This window comes from Amyelois transitella, chromosome 5 (assembly GCF_032362555.1).
Source record: "Amyelois transitella isolate CPQ chromosome 5, ilAmyTran1.1, whole genome shotgun sequence".
Lineage (NCBI taxonomy): Eukaryota > Metazoa > Arthropoda > Insecta > Lepidoptera > Pyralidae > Amyelois > Amyelois transitella.
In genome coordinates this window covers 2,985,238-3,012,842 of record NC_083508.1, presented here as the reverse complement: position 1 = coordinate 3,012,842, position 27,605 = coordinate 2,985,238, and the positions used below count along the sequence as shown (strand labels likewise).

Here is a 27,605-nt window from a genome sequence, read left to right as displayed (position 1 = left end):
GAACAAATCGACCAGCCCTCTCGCGCGAACCGAGGAGGTCATGCCATTTTCTACGACGTAAACATATGAATAGAGCAGGAAAGCAACCAGAAAATAACTCCATAAAAGTTGGCTGTGACATAGCGGTAGTGCACTTGTCTGTGACTCCGGAGGTCCTGAGTTAGAATCACGACCAGGGCATGATGAGAAACGAACTTTTTCTGATTAACCTGGGTCTTGGATGTGACTCTATAAGAATTCATAAGTTTCAAACTTACTTCGAAGCTAACTCAATCTGTGTAATTTGTCCAGTTGCTCATATGTATGAATAGGTAACATAAAAATCTGAATAATAGGGTATGTACGGCTAGATATGTAGAAAAGTTTGTAGTTCTATTCTATTTCGATTTGTATGATTGATAAAGTGCTAACACCTAGGCTGTATATCTTTACATCACAGTATCGATGATTAACTAATAAAAAAGATAGTAAAGAAATTGCCAACAAGAAAAAATATTACTCTCAGACGTAAGTGGTAAGAACTAAAGCTTCAGGAATGATCCAAATAATAATTAACAGATTGTAATAAACATATGTAATATGTTTTATGTAATTATTATTAATTCCAAAACTATTCCTTTACTTAAAAATCAAATGTTTTGTTTTATTGTTTTTATGACAACAAAGCTTTTCAACACTGGCAGCATCAGGTTGTTAAAGTCAATGTCAAAACACGTTCGTTCGTCGTTCTATCTTCTGATGGATCGACCTTTTTTACGAAAGAAATACAAAAATTGATGAATTTAATCACAATAAGTGTTTTAAATATGGCATAAATAATTTAGCCTCATTCTGCAAATCCAAATCCATTAAAAAATGCTGCGTGTGCCGCGATAATTTTGTCTTTTGCCATGAATCGGATCTCACTATCCTGACAATAAACCAAATAGTGAAAACAAAGCCATTAATTTTGTTGATTACGTTTGAAAGCGCCTCAAAATGTTTTCAAAGTCACAAACTAGTAAGGATACTTTCTTAGAGCAGACAAAGGCGGCTCGGGAAGAGCGAGCATTGGAGAAAAAGCGTGAATTATCGGCGGTCAAGATTCAAGCCCTTGTCAGAGGCTGGCTCGCGCATCAGAAATTCATCAAACTGATACTGTGAGTACTTATACAGCTCATTTTACTGAAACGAGCACCCTCAACTTAATTCTGTTGCCACTCGTGATTTCTTGTTTGTTCAACTTCTTACTAATTTTACCAATGTTGATATAACACATCTTCTATCGACCGATTTTAGGCTTAACTCTAAAAACGGGTCACCGCCAGAGAGAGTCGTAGGGTGGGGGAGGGTTTGTATGACCCCAAGACCCCAATTGTACCCCCCAAGAATTTTTTTTTGCCGGAAACCCCCCTAATTTAGTATTACATAATTAGTTTGTCCATTAAACATGTACAATACATTAATTAATATATTTTAGCACTAAAAAAATATAGTCAAAAGCTTTGCTTAAAAGTAAAAACAAAAAAGACACTAACTATGAACAGAACGCAATCCGCCGTTTTGGTTATGTGCTACTGTCATCTTATCTACTGACTTCGAAAGTAGCTGTCAGTAAATAGACAGCAGGGGGTGCAGGGGAAGCGCAGCACAGGGTCGGGGGGCAGTAGCTCACCGCAATGAAAAAAACAAATAGGTCACAAATCAAACTCGGTTAGGTTAGGTTAGGTTGGTGTAAACCACCAAAGCGTGTTACTTAAAAATATTTTACCCATTAAAACTTTCTAAGTGTACATAAGAATAGAATAGATTTATTTTCAAAATTAAATACAAGGTATCACTTATCGATGTATCATCATTTAAATCTAATTATAACTACTACCACTTCCAAAGCGCATGTGTAGAAGAAGCAGCGGAACAAACTACACTGCAGCATTTTCATCAGACATCAACAACAAGCCTTAAAATAAACAATTGAGAATGTATGAAATAGTCCAGCTCACTGGGTCAAATTTCTTTGCATATGAATTTATTTAAATAACAGGATCTAGTTCTTTATAATCTTCTAAAAGTAAGCATTGAAATCATATACTTTCATTTTTTTTTAATAACAAAGAGTGTTTCTATATTCAACCAATAAGTTCTTATTTGTATTCTAAACTAAACTCCTTTATCTTTTCACATAGCAATGAATTTGATCAGCTTCTACCAGACCCTGGGAACCACTCTGCCCAAGAAGAGTCAAATGTTTCAAATGATCTCGTACCTGCACTAGATTTGTACAAAGCAACATGTCATCTCTTCCTCATATTTAAGCAACAGCGCGACAAGAAACGATTTGAGAAATTATGCAAGTACATAGTGCATAGCCTCTATTCGGAATCTGTCAAGTTTTCCTATGTTGGTGTGTTCCTGAATAAAGAATACAGGTGTGTATGTAGTTATTAACTGTATTTTTTACAAATCTTTAATCATTTGCAAGTGGGAAATCTTGGAGTACATGATATTTATATATTTTGCTTTAGACTTATATACTTTTTGGTAGGATAAACTGACATATAAATATAACCCACTTGACAGTCATTTGCATAACAAGGGTGCCATAGATTAAATGTCTGTAAGTTCATAAAATATTTTACAACCATGGGTAAAACTATGCTATAATTTCTACAAATTCAAATTGTATTTTATCAACATTATTCTTCAGTATCCGTTGGATTACCCACATCAAGGAGTTGTTATATAAATGTTGCCTGTACCTCGAGGAATTGAAGCCCGAGTCTCCGGTAGACATGCAGAGCATCCTCATCCACCTCCACACTCTAATCGCCTTCACGGCAACAAATACTTGGGCGCTCACCAAACTGAAAAACTTTGAGAAACTCCGTGGAGGCATGAACCAGCTCTGTGCTAATGTTATGGGATCGCTGTTCCATAAAGGATACTATTTAACATTGAAGGTATTACTTATTTCTAAAATAGATCAATGAAAAGAAAGATTAAATAAGCCACTTGCCACTCAAAAGTTGAGCGTGACCTATACTAATATTATAATAAGTTGAAGAGTTTGTTTGTTTGAACGCGCTAATCTCAGGAACTACTGGTTCGAATTGAAAAATTCTTTTTGTGTTGAATAGACCATTTATCGAGGAAGGCTTTAGGTTATATAACATACCGATGCAACTATTAGTAGCGAAGAAATAATGGAAAATGTAAAAAAAACGGGGAAAATTAGTCACCCTTGAGGGCTTCAATGATGCCCAAAATAACTATTCCACGCGGACGGAATCGCGGGCACAGCTAGTTATTTATATAATTTTTTAAAGAAGACTGGTTTAAGAAATTTTGATCCCCAACAGATTGTAGCCACAAAAAGTTGCGATTTATTTATATTAAAAATGTATGATAGTCCATGTCTTTGTCTTCTTCAAGCACTTTTCACTCGTCAAGCCATCTCCTTATCTGTTTAACTTCTTGGTGATTATAATAAAGAGAATTGAGGTTTAAAAATAACAGAGCTGTCACTTACAGGGAGTCTCACATAAATAATTTTTTTTTTTCAGTCATTGCTGCTTCGCGGATTATGCCGCGAGAAGGTGTGCCTCAAGACAGTGGCTCTGACCGCCATCATCACATTATCTCTCAGGCCGCTAGTGTCTGCCCAGTTTTCAGAGAAACTGCTCACCATGTACATAATACAGATACTGTCGGTCCCCACTTTGGTGTACCATATGCATCAAATTTCTCCAGAGGTGAGGCTTAAATAGTTTACTTGATTGTTATAAAATACTAATTTTAGCTTTTAAGCTGGAAAGATCTTTAAAAATCAACAACAACAGTGCCAACAGTGTACTTCTTATTGTAAGATAATAATTATAAAGTTAAATTTGTGCAAACACAGAACTGTTTTTGGCACATATTAAATCTGCTGGGTCTGGTCATGGGTCATTTGAGTAGCTTTAATGGGGCCTAACCAAAATGAGGAATACCTCGTAATCATTTTATAATTCTAATAAATAATTGTTTCTTCGACAGAGCATCGTCGCGTTCCGTACGCACGGTATGTTCGACAAATGCGTGGAGTTCCTCGGCACAGATCAAAACATGCGCATCGTGTTCAACACTTTGGAAGGCAACTACGCTCTGTGCCTGCTAGCGAACTTGATACAACTAGCACATTCTGAGAGGGAGCATGCTGCGCCACAGTCGTACTATCCAACGTTTGTGGTAAGTTTCTTACACATTAATTCTTTCGTAATAATTAAATTTTGTGTAATGTTCCAAGGAGGTGAAATTGGGAAGGTCGTTGTCAACCTGGCCAAAATGAATTCTATTTGTAAGCAAATTACGAGTGCCCCTAAAATTGCCTAAGGATGACCTGATGATACATTCAAATAAGAATATTAGCTTACTATACTGCCATAATAAGATTCGATCTTGAACTGGTATACAAAGTAGCGTATCTACAAACGTGTCGTTGGAATAGACGTAAACACTGTAGGAAAGCTGTGTCACCGTCTGGCAACGCACGCTGTTTTTACTTGTGAAGCTGTCAAGTAAGATGAAAACGCTATCGTGACTTGACTACGCCATTAGTACTTACCACTTCTAAATTCTTACATTATTTCAAATTATATACAACCCCAAACCTCTGTTACAAGTTTATGATAGGCACCTAAATTAAACACACACACACACGATCACGTCTATATCCCTAGCGGGGTAGACAGAGCCACCAGTCTTGAAAAGACTGATAGGCCACGCTTAGCTGTTTGGCTTAGTGATAGAATTGAGATTCAAATAGTGACAGGTTGCTAGCCCATCGCCTAAAAGAGGAATCTCAAGTTTATAAGCCTATCCCTTAGTCGCCTTTTACGACATCCGTGGGAAAGAGATGGTAAATTAAAATAGTTATCAGAATTTTCATTTTCAACAGTTGGTAGTGACGCGATTCCTTGACTCGTGTCAGCAGTACGTGGTCTGCAAGAAGGGCAACCTGAGCAACTGGCACCCGATCCTGGGCTGGTTCTCGCAGAGTTTCGACGTGTACCTTCCACCGGCGATGGGGAATCTACGACAGCAATTGAATCTTCTGTGGGGTGCTACGCTGTTAAAGAAGATGCTGGCAAGGGTTAGTGATTATTATTATTGCTTGTTGTAAATTTTTTAACGGGTTTTAGCTTTACAAATGTTTAATTGAAAATCATGTAAGATAATTACATAATTTTTATATTAAACATTTGAAAAGCTATTATACGGCTTCTTCGTATACATATTAGTACCTTGACGACGGGTGTTTTTGTAAACTGTTTCAAAAACTAGTCTTTTTGATTTTCTAATCACAAAAAAAAACAAAAATGTGCCCTTTTTGATAAAAATATATTTTGGCTGGCAATATTATTCCGTTGGGTCTAAAAACTTGAAATTTGGTATGTTGTTTCCTTATATGGTCTACGAGTGTACTAAGTGAGGATTTTCCAAAATTCCCGCGAGAACGCAATTAAACAAGGTTTTTTTGCAATAAGTAACCAGGCGCCTTCTAGTTTAGTCATAAATCGTTTAAACTAATCAATTTTGATTTCAAAAATCAATAATGCAAATAAAGATATTTCATACAATTCAATATAATATAAATATATATGAATACTAGCGACCCGCCCCGGCTTCGCACGGGTGCAAAATTATAAATGTTATTATACATAAAAACCTTCCTCTTGAATCACTCTACCTGTTACAAAAAACCGCATCAAAATCTGTTGCGTAATTTTAAAGATTTAAGCATACAGACAAACAGACTAAAATAGCGACTTTGTTTTATACTATGTAGTGATATGTATAATAAAACGTATGTGTCAAAAAAAAAAAACAATTTTGATTTTGCAGCCTCTGAAGGAGATGCTCGAGGCGGGCGTGAGCGGGGAGGAAGGCGCGGGCCCGTCGCAGCCCTCCACGCCCGTGCAGGCCAACAACCCCGCGGCCATCATACGGAGGGCCATAGAGGCTAGAACTAACAGGTATATTATTACATACATACATATGGTCACGTCTATATCCCTTGCGGGGTAGACAACAGCCAACAGTCTTGAAAAGACTGAATGGCCACGTTCAGCTATTTGGCTTAATGATAGAATTGAGATTCAAATAGTGACAGGTTGCTAGCCCATCGCCTAGAAAAGAATCCCAAGTTTGTAAGCCTATCCCTTAGTCGCCTTTTACGATATCCATGGGAAAGAGATGGAGTGGTCCTATTATTTTTTGTATTGGTGCCGGGAACCACACGGCATATTATTATTTATTTTTTTTGTTTCGTTTAGTGTTGTCAGGTCGCTGTAAGTTATGGCGTCCGGCCAGGCAAGACTTGCTTGTTTGTACCGAACCGATTTTGATGCAGTTTTGAGGAATGTGTTTATTTCACTTAGGAGAAGGTATAAGAAATTTTACCGACTTCAAAAATAGAAAATATCGTTTGGATGCGGTTGTCAGTTCATTACAAAAAAAAAGTAATTATTATATTTCTAAGAGTAAAATATCTTCTTTCTATTGCAGAGCTAACTCAAATAAAAACTACAGGAAATTAGGATCTCCAGATTGCACGAAAGCGGCTTTAATATGTTCGATGTACCACACGGCGTTACAGACTATGAAGCAAATTAATTTAGATATATTAACGGGTAAGCGATCTTAATCTACAATAAATTTGAAAATACAAATAAATTGATTAGAAATTGTCATTTGCGCTGGTGATTGAGGCGCATTGCCGGCCATTTTTGTTTCAACGTTAGATGAACATGAACATACATACATATGTTAATGTCTCACGTATCAAAGGTCACGCTCGGCGGTATGGCTTAATAATAGAATTGAAATTCAAATAGTGACAGGCTGCTAGCCGCAAGATCGCCTACAAGAACAATCCCAAGTTGGTTTAAGCATTTGAAATCAAAAGAAATACTTATTCTTAGTTTCATATATTTGTGCAACTGCAGAGAAAATTAAAAATCAATATACTTTCAGGACTGTGCAATCAAGATGAAATACTGTATTACCTGTGGCAATTCCTGTGCACTTTGGGACCGAATTGCGGACTGAAATCGTTCCTAGATCTCTTAGCTGTTAACACTAAGACATCGGCGCCGGAGTTCCAAATGCTCATACTGTTCGCTGATTGTATGACGCATTATGTTACGTAAGTATTGTTTAAAATGTTTTTTTTTTTTATTTTAGCCTTAAAGTAAGGCCGAGATTTGTGTTATGGAAAATTATTTCTGTAGATTCAATGTTCATCTTTGATGTCAGCTTAAGGACAATTAAAACCGACGAGCGATTTGGATTTATTGATTCGCCTGTAGAAAGATGTAGTCTGTGTGTACTCCTTTCGGAGAAGTGACTTAATTTGATAAATGCATACCCATGTAATCATCATTGATCTTTATTTGTTTGCTGTCTTCTTAAGTTGTCATGTCATGAAATAAACTTTTGGTCCGTTTGTACGCGTATCATGCAAAATCTCTTTAAACAAATTTCATGCGATCGCCTCAGTTTAATGTTTTATCTTTTTATGTCACTTTGCATATGAAAGCTAGCAAAATATTTAAATTTTTTGTATCATTAACTTTCGATTCGTACCTTTTACTAAACTAAACCAATTAAAATATGTTTTTGTTCGCTAACACGAAAGAGATGGTAGTAACTTTTTTTTTGTGGCATTTTTATTTATCATCATCACTATCACTACATAGTATAAAACAAAGTCGCCCATTTTGTCTGTAGTCCCTTCGTATGCATAAAACTTTAAAACTACGCAACGGATTTTGATGCGGTTTTCACTAATAGAAAGAGTATTTTCTCCGACAGGTTTTTATATATAATTGAAATACATTGAAACTATATTAGCTGAGTTATAGCGATTTATGTCCAAGAAGTCAGAAAAAAAATCTAATTGAAGATTGCATTTGTGCGTGCGCCGCTTATACCGTTGGATACAAGTAGAAGAGTCACAGAAACCAAAAAACATTTTAATATTTTAAACGCGGTTAAGGGAAAGAGAAGTTATTGTGAATTGAAAATTAGTATCCAATATGTGTTGGTGCGTTGACTGTATTTGTCGAAGTAGCGGGATACACGCAAACGAAGTTGCGCGGGTCAGCTAGTGGGCAATAAAGATAATTTGTATTGTATTGTATTTATTTCAGCATCTTAGACGACATGGAGATGTATGAACAACAAGAGCCATTCAAACTACAAGATTTTATCAACATGTCTCAATTCCTAAACATGTTCGTTTACAAGTCCATTATGGGACAACTTTTTGGTGAGTCTTCCATGTTCAACTCCTCTTATGTTTTATCCCTTTCTCCCTCAGCTTCGATGTTATAAGTAACACCCCCCGCCACTATTATGCGAAACTAATTCTGTAACCACTTATCTGTAAAAAAGAAATTGACATAATGACCTGTTAACGCAAACCGCTAAAGATTTGAAATTTAACATGCAGATTCTGTATGTCGTCTAAAGAAAATCTAAAGAAATTCTAAAAATATAAATAAATGACTTTGTTGTTTTAAGCGGGTGTAGCTGTGGTGATATTCTAGTGTGATTAATCTTAGCAAATGTATATTTTAACATTTTTAAATAACTACTTATAAATAACTCTGGTATTAAACGAAATCATTTCAAATCACGTTGCAGTGATCCGTCGCTCGGTAACCACGGATTATTATAAAGTTTAAAATATTTTTTTTTACTTTTCAGATCTCAAAAGCATCCAAAGCAACGAGTTGTTCAACTCGCTTCACACCCTCCTATTAGTTTTATACCGTCGCGACTGCCGACGAAGTTACACGCCGCCTAACCACTGGCTGGTGAGAGATATCAGAGATTCCCAGTTCATGGCCGAGCTGGACAAGGGGAAGAAGCCTCAGCAGGTATGATACACTTAAGGTAGCCTTGTAGTACTTCCTGGCTCTGACTTTACACATCAATATTCGTCTATAAAAAATAAAATAATGTCGAAAATATGATATTTCCTATATTGAAACTTTTTTTTTGACATAAATAATGTCGAAAATATGATATTCGTAACATTCCTATATTGAAACTTTTTTTTGACACTTTAATGGTTTTACGCGTCGAAATAACTCGACAAAGAGAATCAACCGATTTGGAAATTAGATTATGACTGGAGCTATTTGCTAACCCATATACCTAATATTTCACTTCCTACGAAAACGTTTTTCCGGTCGTGTATATAATGCCGTATGGTTTTCGGCACTTTAGAATGGAACCATTCTATCTCTTTCCCAAGGATATTGAATGAGGTTACTAAAGGATAGGCTTATAGGTTTATATACTTGCGATTCTTTTAGTAGGCGATGGGCCAGCAATCTGTCACTATTTAAATCTCAATTCTATCATTAAGCCGTATAGGTGAAAGTGACTTTTTAGTCTTTTTGAGACTGTTGGTGATGATATAGACGTGACTATTATGTATGTATGTATGTACGTTATTGGTTTCCTTCACAGGTGTTAGTACAGAAGACGCCTCACATGATCGCTCACGGAGAACGAGTGAGGTTGTTTAGACGAGCTGTTGCGGACGAAAAGGTACAATTTCAGTTTCTGTCTAAACATTACAAATTTAAAAGGTCTATGTTTTTAACGACTTTTTCAATGTTTTCTTGTCATTTTCACACATATCACCATAGATAGGTTAAACTAATTGAATTGAATGGATGTACAAAATATATTTAATTTTTAAAATGTTTTATTATATTGAACTCATTCGATTTATCGGAGTAACTTCGCCCGCTGAGATTTAGCGCCACCTACACGCGCGTCTTTAGCCATCTACAAAAGAATACAGGTTTTTCGCAAATCCCACGGCAACTAAAGTTTTTACCGGTATGAAAACGCCCAGTACCTACGAAATCTTAATTACGAGGGCGACACTGAAAGTTTTTAGAACTAGCCATTTGTTATTTATATAATAAAAAAATTAATTCGGATTTCAAAAATGGAACTCTTTAGCAATAATAATGAGTTAAAATTTCATTCAATTGTCATTATTTTTGCAATTTGGCGGCAAAGTGAAAATAATTCGTGCCAAAAATATGAATTTAAGGCGAGGAAATTTTCGTGCAATGATTTTTTATGACTTGGTGTAAGTTAACTCAACAAGAAAGTTACATTGTAATAGACTTAGATTGGCCTTTCATATAAAAACCCCATTTCGTGCCACTATTTACAATTGGTTCAATGAATTTAAGCGTGGTCGGTCTAATGTCACCGATGATCTGCGTGGAGGACGGCCTTCTACGGCGACGACTGAAGAAAACATACAAAAGAGTTACCTATCAGCAGATTCGGACAAGTCTAGGCATTGGTATGAGCCAAATCCATAAAATCCTCCGTGAACATTTAGAGGTCAGGAAGCTTTGTGCCCGGTGGATACCCCATAATATGACTGAGGCCCAAAAACTCCGTCGTGTTAATTGGTGCCGTGATATGATTGAAAAATTTAACGGAGGTGACTCAAATTCCTAACGGATGACGAAAGCTGGATTTATTGTTATGATCCAGAAACAAAAAGGCAGTCGGCCCAGTGGGTGTTTCCGTTCGAGGAGTTACCCACAAAAGTGAAGAGAGGTCGAAGTGTGGGAAAAAAGATGATGGCTTCGTTCTTCGGTAGGACAGGCCATTACGCGACAATTGTTTTAGAGGATTAAAAAATAGTTAATGCAGAGTGGTACACCAATATTTGTATGCCACTTGTCTTAGAAAAAGTTCGGGGAAACGACCTCGCAGCAGAATCCTCTTCCATCACGACAACACCTCGGCGCACACCGCCAGGAGAACCATCGACTTTTTATAGACATCAAATGTGGAATTACTGGGTCACCCGCCATACAGCCCCGACCTTGCACCTTGTTTTGTGAACGCTGAGGAAGCAGTCGCTACGTTTGAAAGGGCCGTCGAAGAGACACCTAAGGAAGAGTGGGCAAGGTGCTTCTCTCAATGATTCCATTGGATGCAGCGATGTATTGACGTAAAGGGACACTATTTTGAAATGATATAGTAAAACTAATATTTTAGTAGAATGCTCAGTTTTTGATTTTCTAAAAACTTTCATTTTGACCCTCGTATATACGTGAAATTACAAGAAGATTACCCGTAGATAACCCGTGAACAGGTAACAAACAAGCTCACTATAATATATAAATCACCAGGTGGTGCTGGGGCTGACGGAGCGCGCGTGCGCCGGGCGCTCCACGCTGGTGACGGTGCGGCGCGGGCGCCTGGTGGAGGACGGCTACCGGCAGCTGGCCGCGCTGCCCAGCCGCGCGCTCAAGGGCTGCGTGCGCGTGCGCTTCATCAACGAGCAGGGGCTGGACGAGGCGGGCATCGACCAGGACGGGGTGTTCAAAGGTGGGTGTTGTGTGTGTGTACTGGTGACACTCCGCCGTGGCAGCTGGGTACAGGATTGTCACCGGCAGTTGACTGCTTTGGCCAGCCGAGCCCGTCAAGAATGCGTTCAAAACAGATTCATTAAGGAACAGGGGCTATCTCAAGCGGGAATTAACCAGGATGGATTGTTTAAAGGTGAGTTTAAAGAAAGTAAGGTTCTAAAATGACGTCTATAAATTGATGAACGCAGCGTTGGGATATGAGGTTTTCGATGATTTAAAAACTTTATCAAAATGACGGAAACAGCCAAGATGGGGAGAGAAATGTTGGAAAGCGCACTCTTAGCCCCGTAGCGCAACAGTTAAGGGTCTTACTGGAGGAGAAAGGTGGTAATCATAAACAATGGATTAGTCGAATAACATAGAACCACTTAAAGTCATCAACGACACAGTATGTCTTCGGGTTAACTTTTAGTGCAGTGCACAAGTGAGATACTCGTAACTACAGTAAAATGCCTACCGTCTCACTCGTCTGATGGCCACGGCAATGGTTTAATTATTCAATTTGTAGGTATTATTCACTGTCTTTGCAAATTGGAAAATTTTCCTTACAGAATTCCTAGAGGAGACAATCAAGCGTGTTTTCGACCCGTCCCTGAACCTGTTCCGAGTGACGAGCGAAGAAAGACTGTACCCGTCGCCGACCTCGTGTCTGCAGGAGAACCACTTGCAGCTGTTCGAGTTCATTGGCAGAATGCTAGGGAAGGCTGTCTACGAGGTTTGTTGCTTGTTTAAAACGGCCAACACCGGTGTCAGATTTTACAGGCCGCCCTAAGATATGGCTTTACGACTGCCGAGACCAATGGATTAACTTGTCTTCCCAGACTCGGAGGAGCTCGAAATAATTTTGTGCCACTTACGGTCACCCACCCATCCAAGTGACTAAACTCAGGGTTACTTAACATGCGTGAGTGTTTTAAACGCTCACACCAATTGGGCTATCGGACTCCCTCGGGTCTATGAGGTAAATCTTATAGATGATGTAATTATTCCTAGAGGAGACTTCTAGTACGGTTTCGGATTTCGTGGCTTCTGGGTAAACTAGAAAGGCTGTCTATGCGGTGACTACATGGAGCCACGCCGGGTTTTCAATTTATTTAGTACATTTCACATTGTCAGTTGTTATTACTACAATTGCCACCGTGACCAATGTTAAGATTCAATATGGATTGGGTTTCCCTGCAAAAAGTGTCTGGACATCTGACTTACACATTCCAGTATCATGGTCAAGAGGCGCACCCCGGACTCCTCTTCAGAGTGGGGAAGATATAACTGTGACTTAAGAGGAAAGAAGAAGTTACCCTTTTTTGTTGTCGAAGGGGAATTCCTTTTTACGGACTGACCCTCGGGTTTTCGCCAGGGAGAGTGTAGGACTCCTGGCATTCAGTGTGCCAGCCTACCACTAAAACCATACCGGCGCGAACGCCATTTTGGGATCGCAAGACATCTCGATACAAATGTATAAAAATTTATAGATAAATGACAATTCTCCCTTCTTCAGGGTATCGTGGTGGACGTGCCTTTCGCCTCATTTTTCCTCACACAAGTGTTGGGGCAGACCCAACAAGCCTTGTATAGCTGGATCGATGAGCTGCCTTCGTTGGACCGAGACTTGTACAGAAGTCTCACCTATATAAAACACTTTCAGGTGTGTTGTTTTAGTTTCACACATTTAGCGGTATTGTTTAGGAAGCTCTTAAAAAATTATACTTGTGTGACTATTTGGGTTTAGGAAAGAAGGGTTTATGCCAAATCCACTTTGAAGATTATTGGTGAAGGATCCATTGACGACATGATGATAATTTTTGATTTTGCGAAATTATTTGCATTGAAGGATAAATAAATATATACGGGACAAATTACACAGATCGAGTTAGCCTTGAAGTAAGTTTAAAACTTAAATACTTATATGATTAAAATAAAGATAAACATCTAAGACCCAGGCCAATTAGAAAAAGTTCGTTTCTCATCATTTCATGTTCGAGATTCGAAACCGGGACCTCCACTGTCACAGACAAGAGCACTACCACTGCGCCACAGAGGCCACGCTTATTTTAAGGCATACTTTGTAATCTATAAACAAAATGGTATGTTTATCACAAATAGTATGACTTTCTTTTAAATATGTGTTCTTTTAGGGCGATATATCCTCGCTGGAACTGACGTTTTCAGTGGACGAAGAGAGGCTCGGTGAAATTGTGACACACGAGCTTATACCTGGCGGGAAAGCTATTCCGGTCGTCAACGAAAACAAGTATGTTATCTATCGATTTTATTAATACTTGGTTACTTAGAGTCACGTCTATATCCCTTGCGGGGTAGACAGAGCCAACAGTCTTGAAAATACTGATAGGCCACGTTCAGCTGTTTGGCTTAATTATAGAATTGAGATTTGAATAGTGATAGGTTGCTAGCATATCGCCTAAAAAATAATACAAAGTTTATAAGCAGTTCCCTTAGTCGCCCTTTACGACATCCATGGGAAAGTGATGGAGTGGTCCTATTTTTAAATGTACTTTAAAAAATATATAAATTGCACCAAAATTTAATGTACCTATAACTATAGCGGCATCCCTCGTCTCCGCACGGGTACCATTTACAGGTGTAAACCTTCATCAGAAAATCCTCATTCCAACATTTCAAACAGGATCAAATTCCGTTCACAACTTTCCGAGATAAGCGCAAACATACCAACAGAGAAAATAGAGGGACTTGTAGTGATTATCATTTTTAATTCTAAAATATCATTGTTATTTCAGAATAAACTACATACATTTGATGGCACATTTCCGAATGCACACGCAGATCAAGGACCAAACGAACGCTTTCATCAAAGGCTTTAGAACTATTATTAATCCGGAATGGCTGTCATTGTTCTCAACTCCGGAGGTAAGTTGTATTACTTTTGAAATTATGATCATAACGCTGTTTAATAGTCAATCTTTTTATTGATATACATCTTTTAAAACTCTTTTTATATTATGACCAAATCCATTCATTACATACATACATATGGTCACGTCTATATCCCTTGCGGGGTAGACAGAGCCAACAGTCTTGTAAAGACTGAATGGCGTCGTTCAGCGATTTGGCTTTATAATAGAATTGAGATTCAAATGGTGACAGGTTGCAAACCCATTGCCTAAAAAGAATCCCAAGTTTGTAAGCCTATCCCTTAGTCGCCTTTTACGATATCCATGGGAAAGAGATGCGAGTGGTCCTATTATTTTTTGTATGCGAACATAATATTCGATTTTATAATTCGAGTGTAAAATAAATATATTCCTTTATTCGCAGCTCCAAAGACTTATAAGTGGGGACAATGTGCCATTGGACTTGAGGGATTTGAGAAGACACACGCAGTACTACGGCGGTTTCCACGACTCGCACCGCGTCGTGTGCTGGCTGTGGGACGTGTTGCAGAGGGACTTCAGCGAGCATGAGAGAGCCATGTTTCTCAAGGTTTGTAGAATTTGATAAATTTGTAGTAAGGATATAAGTAAATACTCGATTGTCAATTTAAAAGTGTAGCATGAGAGAGCCATGTTTCTCAAGGTTTGTAGAATTTGATAAATTTGTAGTAAGGATATAAGTAAATACTCGATTGTCAATTTAAAAGTGTAGCATGAGAGAGCCATGTTTCTCAAGGTTTGTAGAATTTGATAAATTTGTAGTAAGGATATAAGTAAATACTCGATTGTCAATTTAAAACTGTAGCATGAGAGAGCCATGTTTCTTAAGGTTTGTAGAATTTGATAAATTTTATTTGTAGTAAGGATATAAGTAAATACTCGATTGTCAATTTAAAAGTGTAGCATGAGAGAGCCATGTTTCTTAAGGTTTGTAGAATTTGATAAATTTTATTTGAAGTAAGGATATAAAAAATACTCGATTGTCAATTTAAAACTGTAGCATGAGAGAGCCATGTTTCTTAAGGTTTGTAGAATTTGATAAATTTTATTTGTAGTAAGGATATAAGTAAATACTCGATTGTCAATTTAAAAGTGTAGCATGAGAGAGCCATGTTTCTCAAGGTTTGTAGAATTTGATAAATTTTATTTGTAGTAAGGATATAAGTAAATACTCGATTGTCAATTTAAAAGTGTAGCATGAGAGAGCCATGTTTCTTAAGGTTTGTAGAATTTGATAAATTTGTAGTAAGGAAATGAGATACTCTATTGTCAATTAGAAGGAGCGCGTCGAAAATATGAAATGATACTGTACAAAGGCGGGCGAACTCGGGCGTTTAGGGTGAACTCGGTTTAGAAAAATATGTAAATTTGTGTATATATATAGTACATATATTAAATTGGACTGAAAATGAATGTTTATATGAAAATGAATATGAGTTCGTGGAAAGAGGTAGTCTCTGCCTACCCCTCCGGGAAAGAGGCGTGATTTTATGTGTATGTGTATATGTTTTGATAAAAGTGATTGGACTTTAAAATTTATCACAAGAATTCAATGAGGACAATTTTGCAGGGTATAACACCATACACCTAGATTGCTTCCCTAAGTAAACTTTTAAATACCTAATCTATTTCTATACACAGTTGTCGTTGAAGACCTGTATAAAGACAATAAATATGAACTTTAATAATTATCTTTCCACTTCAGTTCGTGACGTCATGCTCGAAGCCGCCCGTGCTGGGCTTCGCTCACCTGAAGCCGCCGTTCTCGATACGATGCGTGGAGGTCGGCGATGATGAGGACACTGGAGACACGATAGGTAAAACATATAAAAATACTTATTACCAAGAAAAGCATCTGTATTTTGTTACATAAATGTAGATTAAATGAAACTCCATTTCTTTCACGTGGATGTCGTAAAAGGCGACTAAGGGATTAGCTTATAAACTTGGGACTCTTCTTTTAGGCGACGGGCTAACAACCTGTCACTATTTGAATCTCAATACTATCAGCCGATCAGCAGAACTTAGCCTATTGGTCTAATCAAGTCTGTTGGCTCTGTCTACCCCGCAAAAGATATTGACGTGATTATATGTATGTATGTAAAATAAATGCGCAGACGTTCTCGTAATACGATCGGAGAATATGAAGAATTTAGGTAGGTTTATATTTGTCCATGTAGGCAGGTGTGTATTATTGCTGTTGAAATAATTTGCTATTACCCCGCACCCCGCTTTAAGATTGAATTACCGTTTTTGCGTCGCCATGGGAATATGTTCTCCACAATTTTTTTTGTTACAAACAATTAATATACAAAAAATAAAACTTTTCTCTTGATATCATTAGTATATGTATGTTTGGTTTATTCATTATCATAGGCACTTGTACTGATTCTTTTATTTTCATAAGTTTCTACAGTAAGTCAACTATGGGCCGTTAAGAGTAATTCGTCTACATAATTTGCAGGCAGCGTCATACGAGGCTTCTTCACCATTCGCAAAAAGGACCCCCTTAACAGACTGCCCACTTCGTCGACTTGTTTCAACCTCCTGAAACTTCCCAACTATCAGAAACGAAGTACACTAAGGGACAAACTACGTTACGCTGTCAACAGCAACACTGGATTTGAACTGTCGTAAGATGGTCACAAGAAAGGCCATGGTTTATGGTACTTTTGTGTGGATATTAAAAGTCTCCTACTGAGCGAACAGTTTACATACAAACTTACTTTAGCTTTCATTCAGGATTTTGATGTAGTGTCGCCAAAGTAAGAAATCACTTTTCTAGTCTTTGATTGATTTTTATTTCTATAATGAAAATAAACTTTCTTAATAAATGTTATGTTTAGCGCCAGCTCGTTTTTATGAAAACTTGAGCGTAAAGGGGAGACTTAATTGTTTTTATTCATCAGTAGAAATACCGAATTAATTATAGTTGTAGTTGAGTCTTGTTAACAAATAGAAAATACCAAATTTAAGTCGCAACACGGCAGTAAAAGTGTTGCCATTGTTAACATTAAAATTTAAAACATTATAATATTATTATATTGATAATTTTGAAGGTAAATAAATATTCTTTTTCAGTTTATTTATTTTATATGTGGTGGGAGAGCAGGTATATTTTTAGTATGATATATACAATTTTAAACAGTTATCCTATATTTATATTAATCCATTTACGTTTTAATGCCCACACTTGCGACATCTTGTTCCCACGAATGACTTTGGTGCCGATAAAAAATTTTATGAAGATTTTGTAATATATTTATGTAACAAGGAATGTACCTTTGTAGAATAGCGTAAATCCATCGGTTGAAATTTATATCACATATTTATTTTGCAATTTTTATCTTCACTGTCTTAATGAATTGATGTGTATTTTCACCATTTCACCAAGTGTTTAATTATTTCAAGCACATTATGGTCTAGGAATGTTTTCATTCTGCCAGTGTCGCTTTTATTTGTTATGGATGTTGGATTTCGGTGATTTATGGCACGAAAAGCGAAACTTAGTTATGTGAAAACTACTAACTTCTAAAAGCTTCTAATAAATTCAGAAATATTTTTATAAATAAACATTTGATTCCTTTTTTTAGTTTTTGGATGATTAGGCTTACAAAATATTAACATAAAAATAAGCCTAAAATTGAAACGAATTATGGAATATTGTCCACAAAGAAATATTTTGTGATCTAGAAATCAGATCTCATTGGATACGTTATAATCCATTATAAACATATTTAGGACCCATAAAGATTTCATTTTAGAATTTGGGTGAAATCCCATTGCAAGGTTACAAAGGTCAAATCTTTACTTCATGTAAAAATCCGACTGCCCACTCCGGGATCGGGTTACAAACGGACCCCGGGCTCCTCTCCTGAAATTACACTACCAGGACAAATGCTAGATTACATGATAACCTTACGAATAACACGTCAACAACTTTTGGTGTTCAGGGCATATTAAGTACTATGCTTTAATGTATGTATTTTCTTAGATGAGGTTATAGGGTTGGTCGACACTTCTCATATACAGTTCGAAGTTAAAAGTGTAGCCCAACCTTATCCAAAACGAATTCTAAATAATCAAATCCAGTCCAACTTATAAATAGGTGTACATAGACAATAAAACATTAGTTTATTGTATGAATAAATTCATTTATTTATTTAATCCTTTATGTACAGTATAGACCTTTCCCTGTTATTTTCTTAGATGATACTTCTTAATAAATTTTGTAAAATATATTGGAATAATGAATGTCTGGTTTCACCTTCTTGTAGTGAGTGTGATATACAAAACTGTATTTGTATATATATCTCACAATAATCATTTATAACATAGTGTTCGATGTAATATTATATGTTCATTTAATCACAGATACATATATACATAACAGTTTTATAACTTAATGTTAGAAGGGATGTTTTATTTATATTTAATGTTCTTCATCTATATGTACATAAAATTATTTGTATATTTTTTCTTGCTATGTTTAGTTTCTTGCTGCAGTGTATTTTATCCATCTCTCAAAACCATTTCCAGAAGTAATGCGATATAGTGGGATTTCAAAATGATTTTTCTAAAGACGTATCACTTAATTTTTTTTATGCAGCTAATTTTGAAAGCATGAAAGCATAGGTGGCAACACTACCAACTTTTTAGGCTATTGCAAGCAATACTGGCCTTTCCTAAGTACATTGTTATCCTACTCTGTGGCGCAAAACCGTCATTTTCTAGAGCGAAAAGGAGCAGTTTTCGAACCGTACGCGTCGGAATCACACATGCCATTTCCTGATGCCATACTCTTTTAATTTGGTAATTCTCACTCACATAACAGAATGTTGGATTTTGTTGTTTTATTCTATTAAAAATATTTTATGAAATATAATACTATATGGTTTGTTATGATGCTATCTTGCTATATATATATCGTGCAATTTCTTTAATTGGTATCGTAACCGAAGTGTATGTGTATGTCGCTATTCTCAATTTTTTATTCATTTATCGAATGTCCGATCTGAACCGATAAGTGAATCTCACACATAGCACCTTCGGTTTAATTTTGTAGTTATATTTCAGTTTTTATCAAATATCTTTAGTAATAATGATGTGTATACATATAAACATGGATCATTGTATTGAATATTTTGTACTAGCCACGTAAATATGTTGTATAACACAATGTGATTCTCTGTGATAAAATAATTGATATTTATTAATCACTGTGTTTTATTAGTATTCCATTATTGTACTCCTTTTCCTTTCAATGTTTATTTAGCAACTACTTACAAAAAGTAAATGGTTTATGTAATATATTATATCTACTTAATACCTATTAACGTTATATAACCTAAATCCTGGTTATGGTCACGACTCACGATAAAAAGAAAAATATATAATAAAACTACAGTGGTGGCCATTCCTACCAGGATTGTAGGGTTTCCTTCTACTGTCGCATTATTAAGGGGGTAGTACTTTTATCAAACTTCCATAGCTTGTCAGCGTTCATCATTTTTAGTCATATAAACTACCTATAATTAACGTCAACTACATTTCGGAAGCTGGATACTTACATATAACAAACTAGGTAGGGATATTTCCTACAACGATGCCTATAGCGGAGGATATCGTTAAACTAAAGGCGATCGTCCACCGCCAACTAAGTAAAAACTAAACGAAGCTAATAAAACGGTCTATCAAAATTGAGCCAAATGTACAAGGTAGTGAGCGATAGAGCGAATGTTCGAACAACACTAGCAACAAGCGCGAGAGTGGTATGGTAAGGTAAGGCAAGGAGGTGCGTCTCTACGCTTAGTTAATTCCTTTTAATTCACGTTTCATGTAGTTGAGGATAGACCCTAAACAACAAAGTTAGCTCGCCTACTCGGTGGACGTACGTCTATGAAATACTCACTATGCGATCGGCGTAACTATGCAATCTAATCTTAACACTTCTAGTTGGGGATGGACGATCGGCTTTAAAGTTGATCTATAAAGCTGAGTCTCCATTCTCCTGCGACAGTAAGAAAGTAGTATTATATTCTTTCACTCTTTGTTAAAAACATTCTAGGGTAGACAGGTCGTCATACTTAATTCCTGGACTGACCTGCAAAGTTCACCTGCGTAACAGAGTATCCCAGAACGCTCTGCATTGTCACGTTTTTTTTTGTTTACCAACGCAAATACACAAAAAAATCACGTTGTCCAGTGACTGGACACCGTAAATTTTGGCCGGACAGGAAACCAAAAAGGCTGCCTGTTTGGGCAAGAGTGTCTGCTTTTGTCTAAATGAACAATGTAAGCGATTAAAGAGGATCTAATATACGTCAACCTACGTCATACCAGCGGTGATTTAGTGTATGGTAGGTACCACCTTATTATTGTGTACTTATCGCCTTATTTTATAAATATGGCAATGGCTTCACAGCTTTGATAAAAAATTGCAAATCAAATTAGAGTTAACTAGGTATTTTGAGGAGAATAGTTCAATAATAAATATTTATTGTCTTGAATACCTACATAGGAAGGTATCTGCTTTTTGTTTGCTCACTAAGTTATGTACCTATGTGGGTAATGTACCGCGGTCTTATTAAATTTAACTTGGCAAATCGTGATACATACCTATTTAGTCGCATTGAAAGAAAATAAAACAAAAAATGAAAAACTTAAATAGTAACTCAAGTAATCTCTGGCTGGACTGGACTTTCAAGCCGAAGTTGAGCCCGATTGTAGGTAGCAGTAGCAGCTGTTCAACGCGTCGTCGCCATTGTTATCGGCTATCTCGTTCTATTCTACAGCCGCGTCTTTCCTTACCTCCCTCGCTCCCCTCCGCTCCCAGTTTCGCTCGATTTTCGTGGTGCGCGGACGGCTTTGTAGCGCGCAATAAAAAATTCGGCTTTATTCTTTGTCATATATGAAGCTGGGGCTAATGACAAACAATTAATCGCTTGAAATTCGGCTAAAATTTAACGTACGGAACAAAATAGCCTGGAGTCTCGGCGTGGTCCTAATCGTGTAGTGTGCGTTCAGTGATTCCCGCATAGTCGATTGAGCATGAATAATAAAGAAGTAACCGGTGATATTGTCGTGTGTTCACTCGAAGGCGAGGTCTGGTGATAGAGCGCAGTGTCAGGGCCGTGGGATTCGTCGTGTGATGAGTCTGCGGTGACGACTCGCCGTGGAGCGGTTGGATGGCGGCAGTAAGCGGCCCCGCGCGGCACTCTCGCGTTTCCATGAGTGTGTCCATGTCTCTGATGCAGGGCGGTACGCAGAGTGCGCCGCAGGGCGCCATCCTGGCGGCGGCGGCGCCCTACTATCAGACGCCGGCCATCCCAACAGACGTGCAGCCTGACCGCCCCATAGGATATGGAGCCTTCGGTGTCGTTTGGTAAGTCATAACACTTCAAGCTTTTATTGCAGTTGCTATTCTATAAAGGTGTCCTTTAGTTTTAGTACCTAGTTCTTTAACAATTTTACTGAGAGACCCTTGATTGAAGAATAAAAAAGTGGGTAGGTAGGTACTTAAATAAATATTTTGCAAGCTAGACAACCTCTGTTTAGTGATCAAGTGTCATTTTTTTTGTGACTATACTCATGCATACATAATAGATAGTTTTTACAAAAACAAAATGAAGATACCAATCAGATGACCTTCGAATCTACCTACAACCTGTAGGTCAGTCCCAATTAACTCTTAATATTTTGAAGGTTGCCTAGATTCAGCCGAATGAGTTATAGCAATAAGTAAAAAGTAGTGAAGACCTCTTCTATGATGATGTTCTTAAGCACAGCAAAGTATCTACTTAAGGCTACTATTCAAATTTACCTTCATTCATATTATTAAGAATATAACTTTCTTAATAAACACCTACCTACCTAGCTGAAACATTCACCAAAATAGCAATTGGTGTCAAGCACTTCTCATAAAAATATTGCACATTGAATTGGTTCCTTCTTGATTTTAAGAAGTCTCAGATATTTAGGCTCATTAAGGAATTGAATTATTATGATATTTTTACATCAAAGACATCAGTCTCTAAAATAAAGAACTAGATACTTATATTTAAAACTATTAAGCACCTATTCATGAATTAAGTCAGTATCTCAATATCTTGATTTTTTTGTACAGTCACTAAATGAACATAAAAGCAGAAAGATCACACTGACTAGACAGCTAAAACAAATGTTCTTCGTGGTACCTACAACAACAACCTCAATATAGTTTATTTTTCATAATTTATAAATTCTTAATTCCTTAATAGGATTTCTTCAGTTAAGTGGGGCTTCCTAAGTTGCAAATTTTAAGCCTATAGCACATAACTAAGTGCTCCAAGATCAGGGCCAATCAGAAAAGCTTGATGTTCCATCATGACCTGACTCAGGATCAGAGCGCAGTCACAGGAGGTTTAGCTCAAATTCATGAACATTGATTTCCCTTCTCTTTCTCTTACTTTAGCTAGCCAAAGATTAAAAAGAAAGATGAAACAAGTTTCATGCCGTCAACCTTAGATAGTTAAAGATATTCATTGTCAGTGGACCACCAAGGCTGTGAAATCTTAACTGTTGAAGGCGTTTATGGCATTCACAATACACTATTGTCATTGATTTTTTATCAACTTTCTTAAAATACAAACATACAATTATGTTTTTATCCCTTACAGGATGACAGAGCCAAGAGACTTGAAAGGATTGTAAAACAATGTTCAGCTGTATAGATAGATGGAATTGAAATTCTAGTAGTGACGGGTTGCTATGCTAGCCCATTGCCTGAAAGCCCATCTTTATAAAACTACCAACCTACTTCTTCTTTTATCTTGTATAATTTTACAAACCGAATCAGCATAAATATAATAAATTTTCATCATCCACTGGTATGTTATGATATCATATAATTGTGGATCGAAAAACTAGCTTTTCCCTAGGACTTCCATAAAACTATTTCTTAAGGGATGGTCAACATAATTATCTCTGTACCAAAAAAATTCACTAAAATCCGTTTTATTGCTTTTGGTTATGTTTGAATAACTTTTTATTATTATATGAAGGTCTTCAAAACAATAATGCAATAATTGTTTGCCGCTCAAGTTCCGCCGCCAAAGTCACCATTGTTGTGTTGTCTGCACTAATTTGTCACCGACATTCGGTTATTATTTAGTTTGATATGTAGCCGTACTTATATTCCGGTAATGAGTCTCAACTTGCCGCAAGTGTATGAGGCACAAGCTAGCACCAGATATTGTAACTGCATTTTACATTTGCTGTATGAGGTAAATATAAGCGCAAAATATTTTACAGAACAGGTAGAGTCTCGTTTCACGTCCCAAGTCACAAATTTTATACCTGCTGCTAAAGGCTCGCCCCTGGCCTGTCGTCTGGCACATTATTTGTGGTTTCTATACGGCCAAGTGCTCGTTTTATAACCTCCGAACATGGACAGTCATTAAGAAAGTCGAACACGGACTTGAATCGGTTTTATCATCGTTTAACAGTAAACCATTTTGCAGTAAATAAAACTTTGCACGGTCATGTCGTGACGCAGTCAGAAAATTGCGAGTGTTGTTTGCATAGATGAGACTAGATTTCATATTTTCTGTTTGACGATGAAACTTATAGGGACCCGACATAAACTTTACAACATGTGCGCTGAAGTTAGGCAGTCCGCTGTTCTAATCTGCACCAGTTGCCCTATGTAAACACGTGGTGTTTGCATCTTCCTCCGCCGTGTATTCGATCCAGCGTGAACGACATAAGAGCGATTTTCAATATTCGTGTTCTCAGCAATCGAATGCACATTGCGTTCGACGGCCGCAACCTCTCTTCGTAGAATTTTATGCTTTATTGCTTCGGAGTTTGGCCCGTTTTCGTGTCGTCGTTGATTTTATTGCTGCGACCAACCGACCGGTTCAATTGAAATATCGAATCTTGGGTGTCATGTTATAAGGTTGAATATTGCTGAATGTTGATGGGAACATATTCTGAAGTAGTGCAGCGGGGGTAGCGGCAGTTGGGTATGGGTGGATGCTTTGTGTCGACTGTTCGTGCGTAGGTAGGGCCCCGATGGCGCTTGCCGCGTCGATTGTGTGTGAACGACCGACGAGGGGAGGCGCGCCTGATTATTCAGAGACCGTGGATCGGTCGAGGGCCCTAAAACCCGGTCCATAGTCTGTCCTGCTGGGAAGTCCTACCCCATGCACGATCGTTGAATGCGAATAAGAATTTCACTTGAAAGTTCTGCTCCCATCTCATTTCGAATTGAATACATCGGTCGCTCTCATATAGGTTTCATCTGAATCCTTTACTTCGTATCGAGCTATTTCTGTTTAAAGAGACAATCGTAATTCATACACAATGCGATTTCTCCTGTTGCTCATCTTGGCGTATAATGAGGCGGTCGCATTACATACCAGCTTGCTGGTGCCACCGTAATCACGGTTATTGTCACTACGTTAACCTGTACGGCAGTAATGCTTCGAGAAAGCAGTAAAACATAGATACTTGTAAGTACCTGCCTAAGTAGTTAGTCGCTCCGTAATCTAATGACACACGGCCTACGGCACGAGTTCGTTTGTCGCCTAATTACATAAAAAGAAAACACGGCTGTAGTTGTCATTTTGTCACCTCCCGTAACTGGTGACGATGACACTGACCATTTGGCCGTGAGATGTCATTTGTGGCTAAAAGTGATGAAGGTTTTGTTACATTTTACGTTACGAAACGAAGCTTCGTTCGCTGGCGGCCTAATTGCACGAGAAAATGTAACATGTTGTCATTTTTCATTTTTAAAAGTGTGTCCTTAAATATTTTCTTCATTGTGCATGACATATTCAGAAAAGATAAAAAGTTCCCATAGAATCTACTTTTACTAATTAGGTATTTAAAATACAAAAGTTGTCACAATGTGTGTATTACAAAGCCAGCCTGTTTTGATAACGCGTTTATTATGGTACTTACCTACTTTCAGTAACATATGCTCATGTACTCATGAGTATCACGATCATTCTTTCTTGTCATCGTAAAAGGTTACGGGATATAAGAGGCGCACGAGCGAAAATAACCTTTTATTGATGAATTACACGCCTCGCGCCTGCCTAGTAATTTTGCTGTACAATCGATCATGAGAATGTATCGATTCAGCTGAGATAGGTAGCTCCAGGGTCCAGGTCCAATAGTAAATTAATTACCAAGAGGGTGCGGGCAGACTGATTGATCGGCATTTGCAGGGAGCGGACCGCACCTTCCGACGCGCCCGAAGTCTCCGCTCCACCCTGCTGGCCGCATCTAATTGATGCCTACGTGGAAAAACCCGATCCTTTGTTGGGACCATCCCAGCCCAGCTCGGCACTAATTTCGAACGAACAAAACTGCGCTCTTAGTAAACCCACTCGATTCAGAAGGTAGTACAAGTCTTTCTCGTTTTTGCTAATGTCGGCTCGCTTGTATTCGTACAGGAATATTTTACGGTTACTATCTTAAACAGATTCTCGATCACGAAGATTGGTGTAATGATTATGACGTGTCTGTGCAAAATATGCTTCTTGAAAGCCTGCTTGTTGGTTGAAAGTTTCAAATTATTTGGCCAAGCTAGGAGAAAATGGCAACACAAAAGGTTAATCCTAACTAGATCCCAAATTTCTATTAAAATTTAATTTGCATACTGTTTATTACTACTCTACTTTTTTCAATTCTTACAAGCCCACGGGCCATAATAACATAACCATGCTTTTGTTTATCACTCAATTCATACGTATTAAATTTAGTATTTCCTTTTAAAAGATCTATTGTTATAGGAATTATTTCGCATGATCCCGAATTGTATGAAGGTTCTATTCAGATATTTTCACGTTCCAGTGTGAATTGTGTCACCTGCCTATTCAGTTGACTGTACTTAAGCTTAGGTGAATAATGAAGGTTTACCTGCTCAGCTTATGTACTTAGTAAATTTTGTTTAAAAATATGTATTTTTAACCAAAATTTACTTGACTAACGGATATTAAGTTCTTTCATTATTGTTAAGTTCTATTATAATATAAATTTTAAATCGGCTTTCGAAACCTGTTTTCTAAAATCTTCATTATCGTTAGCTAATACTGCTGATAGCTCTTAACACTGGTCTTATAAAATATAATACCTATTTTCCAGGCTGGTTTACAAACTAGTGCAGTGCGAAGTGGCATGATAACGGACGTGCTACAGCGCGTGTGACGAATTGCCCTGGTTACAACCGGGTCACGGGGAACCCGGCTGTTGTGACGTGACATAACTATCGTTAGATAACATTGCTGATAGCTCTTCGTACTGTGTTGAAAGAAAAACTATATTTTGCCCGTGACTTCGTCCATCATAAATCTCTATAAGTTTGAACATACTATTCCAATGTCTAACTTATATTACTTACTACAAAGTTTTATGAAAATACTGTAGTAAAGTTTTTGCGTGGTAAAATTACATTACAAGTTTGCATTTTTTTTTTTATTATTGCAAAATAATTGAACAGTTTGATGCAAAGCTAATACAATGGGAATGAATGAATTCAATGGGAAATTTGCGTTGTTTTTAAAACATTGGGGACTCCTTGAATCAAAAACTAAACTTATATAATCAGGGACCTTTTAGAACATAATCTTTTTAATATCTAGTTTAGGGAACATAATCTTTTTAATATCTAGTTATTTCTTCAAACCCCTTGTTTCTCGCGATTAATCCGGTCAACGCAGATATTGAAAGTGTGTTAACTACGTTTTTATCGCGACTCCCGTTTGGAAGCATTTACTTTTAAAGTACAGTCTATCTATTAGTACATCTTTTACCGAAGATTTGAAACTTTATCGCAAAATAATTAACTGAATTATATATTAAATTTTTCTACATCGATGACGATGTGCTTCATTTCAACGCAGAACAAGATATTAGTATTTTTTTTTGAATACTCAAACATAATTTAATAACGTGCCTATTGTTTTTATAACGATATTGAAATTTTTAATGAAATTGGGACAGGAAGTCATTAAAATGGCTTATCATAGGAAGCAGCAAAATAAGAGATGGTTTTCTCAAGCTAGGGGAGTACTTAAATTGTAAATAGTCACCCACTTATCGCCGTTGCTATATCAGCCACTATGCTCATTATAATTATTTATAAAAAAAGTTATTATAAAGATGCAGCCATTAGTCAATGGCCGGTTTTTGCGCAATTTCATTGGTATAATGGTCTCGTGAGATAGCCCCGGATCTGTATTGGGTCTGATCGTATTAAATA

At 37.2% G+C, this 27,605-nt stretch overlaps 2 protein-coding genes across 4 annotated transcripts in view; both read left to right on the top strand.

Annotated features, from left to right (window-relative positions):
- The first annotated feature begins 717 nt into the window (after nt 1-717).
- LOC106139068 (ubiquitin-protein ligase E3B) lies at nt 718-19,569 on the top strand. The gene is made up of 20 exons (XM_013340411.2): nt 718-1,139; nt 2,166-2,408; nt 2,687-2,939; nt 3,543-3,731; nt 4,015-4,206; nt 4,916-5,110; nt 5,863-5,993; nt 6,526-6,650; nt 6,994-7,165; nt 8,172-8,290; nt 8,731-8,903; nt 9,502-9,582; nt 11,205-11,403; nt 11,996-12,159; nt 12,943-13,089; nt 13,580-13,695; nt 14,201-14,330; nt 14,739-14,903; nt 16,059-16,170; nt 16,818-19,569. Exons 1-20 carry the CDS (start codon nt 979-981, stop codon nt 16,988-16,990), a joined length of 3,240 nt encoding a protein of 1,079 aa, XP_013195865.2. The 5' UTR covers nt 718-978; the 3' UTR covers nt 16,991-19,569.
- Nucleotides 19,570-21,199: 1,630 nt separating this feature from the next.
- The window catches only part of LOC106138878 (serine/threonine-protein kinase NLK), a 90,914-nt gene continuing 84,508 nt past the window's right edge, over nt 21,200-27,605 (top strand). For all 3 annotated transcript variants that reach the window (XM_013340173.2, XM_013340178.2, XM_060954868.1), the window contains exon 1: nt 21,200-21,737. In XM_013340173.2, coding sequence (XP_013195627.1) covers nt 21,541-21,737 — 197 coding nt within the window. In that variant the 5' untranslated portion in view covers nt 21,200-21,540. The remainder of the gene's footprint in view (nt 21,738-27,605) is intronic.